Source organism: Capricornis sumatraensis, chromosome X (genome assembly GCF_032405125.1).
Source record: "Capricornis sumatraensis isolate serow.1 chromosome X, serow.2, whole genome shotgun sequence".
NCBI classification, from domain to species: Eukaryota; Metazoa; Chordata; class Mammalia; order Artiodactyla; family Bovidae; genus Capricornis; species Capricornis sumatraensis.
In genome coordinates, this window is record NC_091092.1 from 73,317,671 (window position 1) to 73,333,548 (window position 15,878).

Consider the following 15,878-nt stretch of genomic DNA (forward strand, 5'->3'; position numbering starts at 1 on the left):
AACACCTTCTCAACTGGATAGGGACATGAAGTCTGAAAGAGAACAAGATGAGAGAGGCACAATGAAAAGGAAATCCTACACAGGAAAGAAAGAGAAGTTCTTCTGCCTACTAAACAACTAGGCAAGACATAAGTCAGAGATCTCGAGCTGTCTTATAGCACTTTAAAAATCATAAACATCTTAAATTTTATTTGCTAGAATTTGTCATCTTTATTCAGAGACTCAAAGTGAAAATTCAAATGTAATTATGTAAAGTTTTATTTCTTTTATAATTAACAACTAGAAATTTTAATTTAAAAATTATAATACACAATCTTCTATATTGAGTAGAGTGATGAAAAGATGTAAAATGTGATGAAAAGCTATGTATAAAATTGTTTTGCATGAATTTACATAAGTCTTTTTCTGATATTATGTATTCCACAAAAGTCATTGTTTTTATCAAAATATACTTTGTCTATTCCTCTTATCACCCTACAACCTTGAGAGACCTTCACTTAGAAGCATAGGTCTTTGCTTAGAAGTAATAATCTTTTAGCTCTTTTCAGAGGCTATTTCAGGGTTTAGAAGCTCAGGAAGCTCCTTGAGGTGGTAGAGTACACCAAAGTTCTTATGAGTATTTGCTCAGGAAGATGTAGCTATAGGAGCACAGCCACTCTATCCACTGTAGCAGATAGGTGGCCACCCCGAAAAGACTGCTCTGTGTGAACAAATAAATTGCATGATGCATGGTGTCTTTGAGGCTTTTCATGTGAACACAATTTAAAATAAGCTAAAGACAAATCTGTATTATTACAGTGTGAAGAAGCTGTAGCAATAAAATAAAATTCCACTTTCTAGAGATATATTAACTTGGCATGCAAATAAAGAATTTTGAATTATTAATATCACATATTCTGCATTCTTATAAGATCTGTTAAAATTATCTAAACTTCAAGGAGAATTGTGCTTCATTATCAGTTGAATATATAAGATAAAGATTGTTACTTAGCTTTTAAATGTGTGTGAAATCTGTTATAATCAAAGGTTATCTCCACAGCGGTGATGAATTTACATTTACTCTACTTGATATACAGCCATTCATGGTGTATTTTGTAAGGTAAGCACTCCACCCTACACAATCTCCCTCCATCATATAGCCAGTCCCACTCCTGAGTCTGTATCAGTTCACTACCTATGATTCCTATAGTCAGCCTTGCTACTTGCTAACAGAGTGGTCTTTCATTCAAGTTTCAAAACAAGCCCCTACAAATCCAGCATTAGTTCACTGTCTTTCATTTAAAACAGGTAAGAGGGTGGTTTCTTTGCAAGGACATAGCTTTGTTCAATTGGAAAAATTTTTATAATTAGCTCCTAAGAAATGTATCTGGAAACTCAAGTATGCAATTTAGTACATATGTTAGGATAAATATTTGAATGCTTACAACAATTGTCATTACATTTTTAGAATTACAGCTGTAAGAGGCTCAGCACACAGAACTGTGTCTAAAGTGGTTAGCTTCACAACTCCAGGTTGCAAACCAGACCCTCCACTTGCACCCAAACTGATTAACCGATCCAAGAGCAGCCTGAATTTACAGTGGAAAGTAAGATTTTTATTGCCAAAACTACCTCAAAATGTTTTTTAATTTAAAAACATTCTTTCTACTTTGTCTTGAATGTTAAATATGAAATTTTGCATGCTTCATCTGACCTATTTCCCTAGCACTTTTCCATCTCCATAATCATCTTTCTCTTTCTGTCTATATAGAGCATCAAGTAAATGATAAATGTCAATCAGAATTTCAATAACTAATGAAAGTTGAAATGTCAATTTCTATAACCTAAATACATTTGTAATTGTGGCTACCAATAAGTCTTCCTCTCAATTTACTTTGAGTACTAACTTTCTTCCTTGCATAAAATTTAGGAAGCACAATAAAACATAAAATTTGGCATGTCCTATAGACTGTAAAAAGTACATTTTAATTTTAATATCTGAATTACTTCAAAAATAAAATGCAAACAGATTACTTTTGCAGTGATTTCTTTTACTTTAGTCATGTATACGTGTCTGTGGGTGGGTGGGTATACTGTGTAAAAATAGCTCATCATAATTTTATCTTTCTGATATTTTTAGGGTTCCAATGGTAATGATTCCAAAATAAACAGCTTCCTTTTGGAATGGGATGAGGTAAGCAGTTTTACTTTTTTAAAGCACTTATTCATAAATTATTAATATTATGATTTTTATTTGAAATATTTTATAATGTTCTAATATTTTATGTATATCATTAAGGGCGAAGGTGAAGACTTCAAAACTTGCTATATAGGTACCATGAAACAGCACAAGATCCTTAAACTGAGTGCTTCTACAAAATATTCATTCAGATTAGCTGCAAAAAATAAGTTCGGCTTGAGGTACATTGAACTACTACAATATTTAAAAGTCTATACTTCAATAAGAACTTGAAACTAATTTTTCCATCTTCATTTACTTTTCAGTGATTTCAGTGAAATAGCAGTCTTCCACACATCAGGAACTATGCCTCCAACACCTTCACCCCCTAAGCTGAAAGAAGCGGGAATCTGTAATTTGTCACTAGAATGGTGTGCCCCAACTAACACAAATCCAAATGACAGTCTTACTTATGTACTAGAAATGGAGGAAGCAGGATTGGTAAGTTTTTCTTTCATATCCTTTAATCTTCAACTTCAGTCTTAGGTATATTTTATATGCATTTTACTCTGAAAAAAATAAGATTTTATTAATTTAATTAACTTACTTTGATCAAAGTACATGATTCCTGAGTCTCAGTGTTCTGGATGGGACCAGTGCAGAGCCAAGGTTAAGCAAGCCTATACAGGAAGATCTTAAGGTACCCAAGTTCCTACAAATAAGTTAGAAGCAGCAACAGCCATAACAACAAAACAGAGACTCAGAGAAGTGTTAGTTCTTCAACTTTGCACTTATCCTGGACAAACTTGCATGGTCACACAGCTCTCCTACATACTTCACCAGGGCAAGCCATTTCCTCATCTCCCTGAATCTTTGATGTGGGTGGAGGGCAAATTGTTTCATTCCGTTCCGAACTTTCAAGTCTATACTGAATAGACTAGTCAACTTAAAAAGCAACTGTAACTTTTATGTTATGTATATTTTACCACATTTTAAATAAAATAACTAATTAGATTTTTGTGTAATACGTTAAGTGCCTTCATATGCATTATCTCGTTACATCCTGAAAAAAGGAGCCCTTTAAAGTAGAAATTATGTCTATTTTTTTAATACAGAGAAACTGAATTTCAGAGTCTAAGGGGCTTTGTCAGGACCACCCAGATGCAAAATAAGTTGAAGTTGGAACTTGAACCCAGGCCTGTCTCATTCCTCAATCCATTGTCTTTCATTTCCAGGGGTTGGGTTTTAAACCTCAATACAACGGAGAAGATCTTTCATGCACTATAAGAAACCTTCAGAGAAGTACTACATACAAGTTCAGGGTATGTGGATATAATTTATAACTTGTATCATATTTTAATATAAAAGTATACACTTCACTAAAGATAAAAATGAGTGTCTTTGGGGGTTGAAATGAAACCTTTTTGTATTTAGTTCTCAGAAATTTTCAAGTAACTTGCTTTACAGTGTTATTTGCAAACTGCACATTTTCAAATCACACGTTTATTTCCAATCGTCAACCAAAGTATTCTCTTTTACTCAAGCAGATCTTTGCGTGCAATACAGAAGGAATAAGCAACCCTAGTAGAGAAGTAAAATATGCTACCTGTCCAGATAAGCCTGGATCCCCTAAAAAACCATATATAAAGGGAAAGATCCATGCACATAGAGTAAAAATTGGATGGGGTAAGTAATGTTTTTCTATTTTAAAACTTACTCTAAATATTAACTATTGAGAAAAAAATCTTCCTCTAATTGCCCTCAGCTTTACAAAGTAGTCTCTTAATCATTTGTATGTTAAATATTTTACCATATAAATGTTCCATTATAAACTATGTTCTTTTTTCTAGTTCTCTATTGCTATCTCATTAATTCATATATGAACAAATTACTGAACTTTATATGAGCCTTTAAAATTATGGTTATTACAAGTAAGATTATATCTAATATAGACGCAGTAATTAGGACACGCTGATGGTAAATATCAACTTGACAGGATATTATACAAATTATTTTGCCTCTAAACTGGAAAAATCCACTTTAAGGTACATACAATTAGCATTTCAGTCTCTTGCAAATAACTTTAAAATGTTACTAAAGTAACATTCTAACAATGTAATTTGATTATGTTCTTATGATCTTTATTAATATCTGAATATTAATATCCTGTTAAGTTTGATGTTTGTATTTTTCTTCCATGAAAAATCTTAATTTATGAGATAACATTGCAATGAAAGACTTTTAAGTTTACTTAAGAATAATTTTAGTTTTATTTCTCTTTTTCAGAACCACCCGAAGATAATGGTGGGACAAACATTTCAAGTTACAGTTTAGAAGTTAGGGAGAATTTGGATGGTAAGGCATCATGATTTTTTAACGTTTCATTCTGAAATAATTTTCGACTTTCCTAGAAGCTGCAAAAAATAGTATAGAGAGTTCCCATGTGCAACCTTCACTTAGCTTCTTCTAATATTAATATCTTAGTGCAATATCATAGAGCAATTATCAAAGCCAGGAAATTGCCACTGGTATAATACTATTAACTAAACCCCAGAACTTACTTGGATTTCTCCAGTTTTTGATAACAAATCATATTTACTAACTAATCTAGTATGATTTTATGGTTAATTCTATGGGGAATATAATTAATTACTGTAAATAGGTGATTGGACAGTAGTTAACTTCCAAAATGGTATATACATGAGATAAGATGTATAAGCTACCTATAATAATTGGACAAATTTACTTCTATCCCTTCAGTGAATTTCTGGAACATAATCTACAAAGGAACCACAAGGGAATTTCTATACAATCACCTGCAACCTGGTACTACATATAAATTAAGAGTCTTTTGCACTTCACCTATAGGCCATAGCCAGGTGAGAAAAGAGAGAAAGAAAAGTTTTTAGATTGAGTATTGAAATGAATTGTATAATATTACTAAACGTTTTACAAAACTAAACTTGAATTCAGTAGCCATAAGGTACTTTGTTTTTTTTGTTTTTTTTTAACATTTTATTTTATTTTATTTTATTTTTTAATTTTAAAATCTTTATATTTTTCTTAGCCTTCAGATATATTGACTGTTCAGACACCTAATCTTTCTCCTGCATCTTGCCGTCCTCCACCCTTGAATGGTAAAGTGCAGTCCAAAGAAACCAACATCCAATGCAGTAAGGCTTCTTCTGTGATTTGAATTGCTGACTTAAATTTCCTGTTTTATAACTTCTGATTTTTATATTGATATATTCAGTTGGCCAAAAAGTTTCTTTGGTTTTAAGTAAAAATTAAAGACACATTTTTTCATTTTTACCAATAACTTAATTGAACAACATGTTCACCGTTTTCTTCTACTGCCTTCTGCCATTGTTCAGGCAACTTCATAACTCCATCTTCCAAAACTTTCTTTTTGAGCAAAAGACTGTTCCAGGTGTCTTTTACAGTATTCCAAGGAATTGAAGATTTTTTCATTAAGAGAATTTTATAAACACTGAAATAAATGGAAATCTGAAGGTGAAATATCTGGTAAATATAGCAGATGAATTAGGACTTCCCAGACAAGCTGTAACTGTTTTTGCCTGGTCATCAAAAAACATGTAGTCTTGTGTTATACTGATGGAAGATTATATGTTTTCTGTTTATTAATTCCAGTGCTTTTCATCAAGTGTGGCTTTTAGTTGGTCTAATTGGGAGCAGTACTTATAGGAATTAATCGTTTGGCTTGCCAGAGGAGCTCATAATACAGGACTCCCTTCCAATCCCACCATGTACGCAACATCACCTTCTTTGGATGAAGACGCCTTTGATGTGGTTGATGGTGGTTCATTTCACTTACCTCATGATCTCTTCCATTCCACGTTATTGTACAGTATCCACTTTTCATCACCCATCACAATCTGTTTTTAAAACAGAATGTTTTCACTATGTTTAAATACAGAATCACGTGAGGAATTATGATCAAGGTTTTTTTCGCTTAACTTTTGTGGACCCCAAACATCAAAGCGATTAACATAACCAAGCTAGTGTGAATGATTTTCAAAACTTCATTTGGATATTTGGAGTATGTCAGCTATATACCACAAGGTATAACGTTGATTGTTCTCAATTAATGTTTCAATTCGATCCTTATCAACTCCAGCTGATCTACCAACTATGGAGCATCATTGAGGAAGAAATCTCAAATAAGAAACTTCACAAACCACTTTTGATGTGTTCAATCAGCCACAGCATCTTCTCCATATACTTCACAAATCTTTTTTGGTGTTTTTACCTTTTTTGAAATAATAAATCATAACGTGCTGAAACGTTGCTTTTTTCTTCCATCTTCAACATTAAAATAGCTACAAAAACTCACCAATTTCAGTAAATCTTTTTAAATGCATGCTGACATGGTAGTTGTTACAATACAAGCTTACAAAATTGTTTTCAATGAAATTAAAGGCAACTAAGCTCTTGTTGAAGCTGGTTTTAGAAAAGGCAGAAGAACCAGAGATCAAATTGCCAACATCTGCTGGATCATCGAAAGAGCAAGAGAGTTCCAGAAAACATCTATTTCTGCTTTATTGACTATGCCAAAGCCTTTGACTATGTGGATCACAATAAAATGTGCAAAATTCTGAAAGAGATGGGAATACCAGACCACCTGACCTGCCTCTTGAGAAACCTATATGCAGGTCAGGAAGCAACAGTTAGAACTGGACGTGGAACAGCCTGGTTCCAAATAAGAAAAGGAGTACATCAAGGTTGTATATTGTCACCCTGCTTATTTAACTTATATGCAGAGTACATCATGAGAAACGCTGGACTGGAAGAAGCACAAGCTGGAATCAAGATTGCCAGGATAAATATCAATAACCTCAGATGTGCAGATGACACCACCCTTATGGCAGAAAGTGAAGAGGAACTAAAAAGCCTCTTGATGAAAGTGAAAGAGGAGAGTGAAAAAGTTGGCTGAAAGCTCAACATTCAGAAAACGAAGATCATGGCATCTGGTCCCATCACTTCATGGCAAATAGATGGGGAAACAGTGGAAACAGTGTCAGACTTTATTTTGGGGGTCTCCAAAATCACTGCAGATGGTGATTGCAGCGATGAAATTAAAAGACGCTTACTCCTTGGAAGGAAAGTTATGACCAACCTAGATAACATATTGAAAAGCAGAGACATTACTTTCTCAACAAAGGTCCGTCTAGTCAAGGCTATGGTTTTTCCTGTGGTCATGTATGGATGTGAGAGTTGGACTGTGAAGAAAGCTGAGTGCCGAGGAATTGATGCTTTTGAACTGTGGTGTTGGAGAAGACTCCTGAGAGTCCCTTGGACTGCAAGGAGATCCAACCAGTCCATTCTAAAGATCAGTCCTGGGTGTTCTTTGGAAGGAATGATGCTGAAGCTGAAACTCCAGTACTTTGGTCACCTCATGCGAAGAGCTGACTCATTTGAAAAGATTCTGATGCTGGGAGGGATTGGGGGCAGGAGGAGAAGGGGACGACAGAGGATAAGATGGCTGGATGACATCACCGACTCGATGGACATGAGTTTGAGTGAACTCCGGGAGTTGGTGATGGACAGGGAGGCCTGGCATACTGCGATTCATGGGGTCACAAAGAGTCGGACACAACTGAGCGACTGAACTGAACTGAACTGAACTGAAGCCCTACTTGAGCCATCTTACAGAAAATAAATGAGCATTTTGGCCAACTCAATATTAAATCTATTAAAACAGAATAAATGGTTTTCTTTTAGTGTAAAATCAAATAATGTCTAGAAAGTTATTTCTTGGTAATTAAGATCAGAATAAATTTAAATATCTGGGAATTAAAAGTTAACTAACACAAATTGGCATAATTTGAACTTTTTGTTACTTTAGCATAAAGTAACTGTTATATGTTTAACATATCTTCTTAAATTATATTGTGTTTTTAAGTACCATCCTTAAAATTTGCAATTTTTAAGCTAATTTTGTATATTTTTCAGATAGTAAGAAGTTGCTAAATAACACAGGGAGCCCAGTCTGGCACTCTGTGATGACGCAGAGAGATGGAATGAGGGGAAAGGAGAGAGGGGAGAGAGTAGAAAGGCATACATGTGTGTGTGTGTGTGTGTGTGTGTGTGTGTGTGTGTGTGTGTGTGTGTGTATATATATATATATGTACATGCATAATTATGCTGAAGCCTGTCATGCTGCAGTCCATGGGGTCGTGAAGAGTTGGACATGACTTGGCAACTGAAAAACATATAATTATGACTGATTTGCATTGTTGTGTGGCAGAAATCAACACAAAATTGTAGTTTTTCATCCATTAAAAAAGAAAAATTTAAAAAATTGTATATTTTTACAGACAATTCTCCTACAAAAGGAAACTCTGAAGCACTTACAAATATCAAAAAGGCAAATGGTAACCAAGATGATGCACAAGGGCACTCTGGCTCAGAAGTGAGAGGCACAGTGAGTAAATTCATTCCTAGAGAATTCAGTTTCTGGTTAAAAGCAACAAATAAATCTGGGGAAACTAAATTGTTCAGCTAACTATTTGTAGTTCATTTCACTTTGGATGAATACATGCTTCTACTTCTTATCAAGGTGGGGAGTAAACATACCTGCACAATCATTTATATGTCTGCTTATTTGTTTGTTTGTGTTTATTTGTAGTCTGGATCTCATTCGGTGACATGTGAAACTGCTCCAGTCCCAAGCCCTCCTACTCAATGTGGTATACCTGTGCTAACCTGCAAGAGTCCAACCTGTGTTGTTGTTAGTTGGGAAGTACGTTATCAGTTTATTAATTTTGGTGATATAAAAGCACAATAATTGGTTTAGAAATTGCTTTTAAAGTCTATAACTCCCTAAGGATTCAGAGTCTAGATTAGGGTTCCATAAATCTTGGACCATGGTTTTAGAACACACCTAAGACCTGTTGCTAGTGCTATTAGAAAGGCTAAGGCTATGGTAATCCTGCTTTCCAAATCTTATATTTTTGAAGGATAATAAATTTAGAAAACGAAAGAGACAATCAATATGCAACCAATTGAATTTTTTAAACTAAAATAAGAGATAGTAAAATTAAATATATTTATAGTTTTTTTAAAGTTTCATTGGGAAACCTCTGGTAGTCTTTTTGCATATACCCACAGTATGACACGTAAGAAATGTGACTGTGAAGTAATGAAGATTTTTTTTAATATACATCCATTTGAATATCTTCCCCTTCAAACTAATCAAACTCAAAAAGAATTGGCCTAGTTATCAAGCCCCCTAGGTATCTTTGATTTTTTTCTTCCCTTTTTCCCAAATTCTAGCAGAAAATTTTTAGCATTAACAAAAAACCTTTAGTCTGATAATAATAAATGATTACCTATAATGAAAGAGAATGTAAAAATATAGAGAGATATGAATCACTTTACTGTATACCTGAAATGAAACATTATAAATCAACTGTATTACAATAAAAATTTTTTTTAAAATAATAATAAGTGATTGATCTGTTCACACCCCTGTATAAAAGCCAGACAGTACTGGGCTTTGTGTTTGATCCCACTAGTATGTTGGATTATCCAATCATTCCTCTTAATTTTATTTGAGCCATTTAATGTTAATTATAGTGTTCAACATTATGTTTATTTCTGTACTTGTCTATATTTCATTCCATTTAATAGATTATAGGCTTTGACACTGAAAGGATCATATTGTTACTTTCCATAGTATTGAGTATAGTGACTCTTTATAGAAAGAGCTAAATTTTTTGTTTTTGTTGCATTTTCTAGATTCCTGTATGTAATGTTGCAGAAATCACTGATTACAGACTAGAGTGGGGACAAACTGAAGATTCAATGCATTTGATTTACACTGGCCCTTGTTTGAGCTATGAAGTTAAAGGTCTCATTCCTGCCACTATGTATTTTTGCAGAGTTCAGGTAATCCTAACAGTTCTTCCAATGTAAGCAAAGTATTAATCTATGCTATTCACATTCATAATATACCATTTCCAGTGTAAAGACCAGAGGGAGTCATAGACTTCCAAATCTTAAATATTCATCATATCCAGCAACAACATTCTTGGTTCCTTTACCTTGCTTTTAAAGCCTCACATAATCTGGTACCTACTTTCTCTTTTTAAATTTATTTATTTTTTAATTGAAGGATAATTGCTTTACATAATTTTGTTGTTTTCTTTCAAACATCAACATGATGGCACCTACTTTCTATTCCAACTTGATCCGACATTATTTTCTCTTCAGTTCTATATTTCCCAAATTTCCCTGAACTCACTTGAAATGCTTTTATAAAACACTGAATTCTGAACCTCCACTCAGACCTACTGAATGAAATTTTTTAATCCAGAGATCTACTAATCTGTATATTATAAAAGCACCCAAAGTGATAATTATCGTTAATTAGGAAAAACTGCACAAACCATACCAAACAAGTCTACTGCCACCCCAAGTATGTTTTGTACATTTGTTCATATTGGTTGTTTGCCTATCTTGTTCCATAAAGCCAAGCTTCTGCATGAATGCTTCCCTGAATACCTCAGGTAGAAGTGATCCCTTCATCTTCTACTAGAATTAGAAAATTTATAACTTTGAAGTTTGGGGAAACAGCCCGCATTTAGAATTACCTGATATGTTGTCCATATAGTGTTAAGCCATCAAATCCCAGGAACCCTAATACTGGTACCTGAGCTGCATGTTCCAGATTGCCTTGCATAACTGGAAGTTGGGGGAGGGGGTGGTGTTTAACTATTCTTTTAGAAAAGAGTCCTTTGTAATATTTTTGGATACTCTTATTTTTGTATTATAAAAATGCTCTCACAATATACATTTATTAGACAGCCACCACAATAGTTCAAAGAATAGGGGAGTTTATGAACATTAAGGTTGCTGTAGTGGGTCAGACATTAATGGTGAGACATTAATTAATTTAAAAGATATTAGAGAGGTAAAAATCAATGGACTAGCTTCTAGCCAAGACAGAGTACCCCCATAATTCCCAGGTCTTCCCTCTTACAACCAAAAAATCCTGAGCATAATACAACAAGCAAACATAGGAAAACTCTGAATGGTGAAAAGAAAGAAAAATGTGGAAGGAAAAAAAATCCTGGGGAACTCACAACTTGAATAACACAGTGGTGAGCCCCTGGACTTCCTTATCATCTCTCATATAGCCCAAAAAGGGTGTGAGAGGCCTCCAACTCAAAATTTCCAAAAGGGACAGACAGAACAAAAACTCCAAGAAAAGCCTGTTCCACCTCAGCCCCAGCAAAATGACTGGCAATAGGGTGGCTTAACAAAAGAAAATGTTGTTCACAATACCCACTTTACTCCACCCAAACATCAACAGAAAAATTACACATATCCCTATCCTTCCCCACCGCTGAAATTTCAACAGGCCAAGTAGGAAGCTGACTATCCAATTTACCCCAGAAGCAAGCAACATGCTCTAATTTCCCTAGCCAGAGGTATCAGTTTTGGCAGGGCCAAGCAGGTAATTAACTTCCATCCTCTGCCTGGCAGAAGCAGACAGTACTCTGCTTCCATTCCCCTGCTAACTGGTGTCAGCATGGCCAAGCAGGGAGCTTCCAGTCTTCCACACCTCTCTCATGGAAGCAGGCAGCAGCTCTCTAATTCCCCTGTAAGGGTAGTGTTGGCAAGCTCAGCCTCCACCCCCACCCAGCAGCAATGTACTGAACAAAGTGGTATGATTCAGGCTAGTTAGCTCTCTACTTTCCTCCTGTCCCTGTGTCAGTGAGACCCAGAGTGAAGCTCAACTTACATGTGCACCTACCAGCCCTGAGACTGAAAGACAATATGGGAAGCAGAGCTAGTCAGCACTCAGGCCCACCCGCCTTCACCTGCTGTCAGTAGGTTCCAGTGGAGAGCTCAGTCTCCATATCTTCTCAGCCATTAGAGAGGGATCTAGGTGTTGAGAAAGTTATGCTACTTGGTGCCTCATTCTCCCCATTCTCTTCCCTTGGTGTCATTAAGACCTAGCTGGTAGCCAAGTTTAAACTTCCACCCTTAATAAATAGAGGTGTTAGTCCTGCACTTCCCTTCTCCATGGTATCAGCACAACCCGGTGAGGAGTTGAGTTTATACCCACACTCAGAGACAGTGATGCAGTATAAATAGTTGCCCTACTTTTGCTAGAAAGAAATCAAAGGGGCCTAGACAAGAGCTGAACTTCCACCCTACCCAACTTTTGCACTATACCTCTGGAGGGAAAAAGTCTACTAAATTCAGTTCAATTCAGTCACTCAGTCATGTCTGACTCTTTGTAACCCCATGGACTGCAACATGGCAGGCTTCCCTGTCCATCACCAACTCCCAGAGCCTACTCAAACTAATGTCCATTGGGTTGGTGATGTTATCCAACCATCTCATCCTTTGTTGTCCACTTCTCCTCCTGCCTTCAATCTTTCCGAGCATCAGGGTCTTTTCAAATGAGTCAGTTCTTCGCATCAGGTGGCCAAAGTATTGGAGTTTCAGCTTCAACATCAGTCCTTCCAATGAATATTCAGGGCTGATTTCCTTTAGGATGGACTGGTTGGACTTCCTTGCAGTCCAAGGGACTCTCAAGAGTCTTCTTCAACACCACAATTCAAAAGCATCAATTGTTCAGCGCTCAGCTTTCTTTCTAGTCCAACTCTCACATCCATACATGACACTGGAAAAACCATAGCTTTTGACTAGATGGACCTTTGTTGGTAATGTTTCTGCTTTTTAGTATGCTATCTAGGTTGGTCATAGCTTTTCTTCTTTTAATTTCATGGCTGCAGTCATCATCTGTTTTTTGTTTTTGTTTTTGTTTTTTTTAAATAGTCTACTAAAATATGATTAAATGAGATCCAGGTCTCAAAGTATAATATTCAAAATGCCCAGAATAAGTAATCATTTGTCATAACAAGAACCAGGAAAATCTCAACTCCAATGACAAAAAACAACAGACTCTGTGAAGTAAGTCAGAGGTTTGAGTTATCTGAAAAGGGCTTAAGCAGCCATCAAAAAAAATTCTGACCAGTAATTGTGAGTTATCCTGAAACAAATAAAAAAATATTAAAAATCTAAACAAAGAAATAGAAGTTGTAGAAGAAAACCAAATGGAAATTACAGAACTTAACAATACAATAACAAAATAAAAGCTTAATTGGATGGGCTTAATAGTAAACTTGAGATGACAAAAGATAGTTAGTGAACTTGAGGACAGATAGTAGAATTTACCCATTCTCAACACCAGGAAGGATTTAGAAAAAAAAAATGAATGATTTCAGAGATATATGAAATAACAAAATACCTAATGTCCATATCATTAAACCCCAGTAGGAGAGAAGAGAAAGAGAAGGAATGAAAAATTATTCAAAAAACAATAAAAAGCATTACAATTTGGGGAAAAACATAATCCAAAAGTTTTTAAAAGCTGGATAAATCCAAAATAAACCTGAATAAACCCACACAACTAAGCCACATCTTAACTAAATTCTGGAAACAAAAAAGAAAGAAAAATATCTTAAAAGTACCTAGAGAAAAATGGTACACTACTTATAGGTGAACATCAATCCAGATGACAAAGGATACCTCACCTGAAACCATGAAGACCAGCAAGAAATGGCACAACATTTTTCAAGTAGATAGGAATTGGCAACTGCGAGCTATATCCAGTCAAAAATATTCTTCAGGAATGAAAAGAAAATAAAGACATTCTCAGATGAAGGAAAACTAAGAATTTGTTGCCAGCAAAACTACCCTAAAAAATATCTACAGAAAGTACTCTAAATAAAAAGGAAAAGATGACAGAATAAGGTTTAGAACTTCAGGAAATAAATAACATTGGGATTTTGACTCAAGATGGTGACATATGAGTCCTGAGCTCACCTCCCTCCCACAGGCACACCAAAACTATAGCTATACAGTAACAACTCTCCCTGAAAGAAGTCCAGGAATGTTTTACCCAGCAAAGTTATCCTTCAGAACTGAAAGCAAGATCAAGAGTTTTCCATGGGGAAAAAAAAAAAACAACAACAACTCACAGGATGGGAAAAAATATTTGTAAATCAAGGGACTGACAAGCGATTAATCTCAAAAATATACAAACAGCTCATGCAGCTCAATATCAAAAAAGCAAACAACACAATCAAAAAAATGGGCAGATCTCAATAGACATTTCTCCAAAGAATACATACAGATAACCAACAAGCCCTTGAAAAGGTGCTCAATGTGGCTCATTCTTAGAGACATGCAAATCAAAACCACAATGAGGTATTAGCTCACACCGGTCAGAATGGCCATCGTCAAAAACTCTACAAACAATAAATGCTGGAGAGAGTGTGAAGAAGAGGGAATAAACTACACTGTTGGTGGGAATGCAAACTGATACAACCACTATGGAGAACAGTATGGAAGTTCCTTAAAAACTAAAAACAGAGCTACCATATGATCCAGCAATCCCATTTCTGGACATATATCCAGAGAAAACCATAATTCAAAAGGATACATGGATACCAATATTCACTGCAATAGCCAAGACATGGAAGCAACCTAAATGTCTGTCAACAGATGAATAAGATAAACAAGATGTGGTAGATAGATAGATATAGCTATAGATAAAATGGAGTATTACTAACACTGAGTCATCAAAACAAATGAAGTAATGACATTTGTACAACATGGATGGACCTAGAAGTTATCATACAGTAAAGTAAGTCAGACAAAGACAATATCATATGATAACAGCTACATGTGCCATCTAAAAAAATGATACAAATGACCTTATTTACAAAACAGAAACAGACAGACTCACAAATTCTGAAAACAAACCTATGCGTACCAAAGGGGAAAGGAAGCAGAGAAGGATAAATTGGGAGGTTTGGATTAACATATACATACTACTATATTTAAAATAGATAACCAACAAGTACCTACTATATAACATAGGGAACTCTACTCAATATTCTGTAATAACCTATATGGATAAAGAATCTGGAAAACAATGAATATAAGTATATGCATAATTGCATCACTCTGCTGTACACCTGAAACTAACACACAACATTATAAATCAGTTATACTCCAATGATGTATTTTGCTTTTATTTTATTTTTATTTGGAGAATAATTGCTATACACTGTTATGTTGGTTTCTGCCACACAACAACATGAATCAGTCATAAGTATACATATATCCTCACCCTCTTGAACTTCCCTCCCACCCCCACATCCCACTCCTCTAGGTCATCAAAGATCACCTGGCTGAGCTTCCTGTGTTACACAGCAACTTCCCACTAGTTATCTATTTTATGCATGATAACATATATGTTTCAATGATACTCTCTCAATTCATCCCACTCTCCCCCTTCCCCACAGTGTCTACAAGTCCACTCTCTACATCTGTGTCTCTATTCCTGCCCTGCAAATATGTTCATCAGTAGCACTTTCTGGATTCCATATACATGTGTTAATATACAATATTTGTTTTTCTCTTTCTGACTTACTTCACTCTGTATAACAGTCTCTAGGTTCAGAAGCCTCATTTCAACTGACTCAAATTCATTCCTTTTATGGCTAATATTTCATTCTATATATGTACCACATCTTCTTTATCTGTTCATCTGTCAATAGACATATGGGTAGCTTCCATGTCCTGGCTATGGTAAATAGTGCTGCAGTGAACATTGGTGTCCATGTGTCTTTTTGAATTATGGTTTTCTCAGGGTATATGCTGAGGAGTGGGA

General features: G+C 35.2%; 1 protein-coding gene across 1 annotated transcript in view; it reads left to right on the forward strand.

Moving 5' to 3' along the window:
• Positions 1 to 15,878, forward strand: part of LOC138071759 (fibronectin type III domain containing protein 3C1-like) — a 55,930-nt gene that overhangs the window by 16,273 nt on the left and 23,779 nt on the right. The window contains exons 9-21 of the mRNA XM_068963193.1: positions 1,040 to 1,099; positions 1,448 to 1,586; positions 2,120 to 2,173; positions 2,279 to 2,400; positions 2,485 to 2,659; positions 3,394 to 3,480; positions 3,706 to 3,844; positions 4,445 to 4,513; positions 4,919 to 5,037; positions 5,226 to 5,331; positions 8,497 to 8,603; positions 8,808 to 8,921; positions 9,920 to 10,069. Coding sequence (XP_068819294.1) covers positions 1,040 to 1,099; positions 1,448 to 1,586; positions 2,120 to 2,173; positions 2,279 to 2,400; positions 2,485 to 2,659; positions 3,394 to 3,480; positions 3,706 to 3,844; positions 4,445 to 4,513; positions 4,919 to 5,037; positions 5,226 to 5,331; positions 8,497 to 8,603; positions 8,808 to 8,921; positions 9,920 to 10,069 — 1,441 coding nt within the window. The remainder of the gene's footprint in view (positions 1 to 1,039; positions 1,100 to 1,447; positions 1,587 to 2,119; positions 2,174 to 2,278; positions 2,401 to 2,484; positions 2,660 to 3,393; positions 3,481 to 3,705; positions 3,845 to 4,444; positions 4,514 to 4,918; positions 5,038 to 5,225; positions 5,332 to 8,496; positions 8,604 to 8,807; positions 8,922 to 9,919; positions 10,070 to 15,878) is intronic.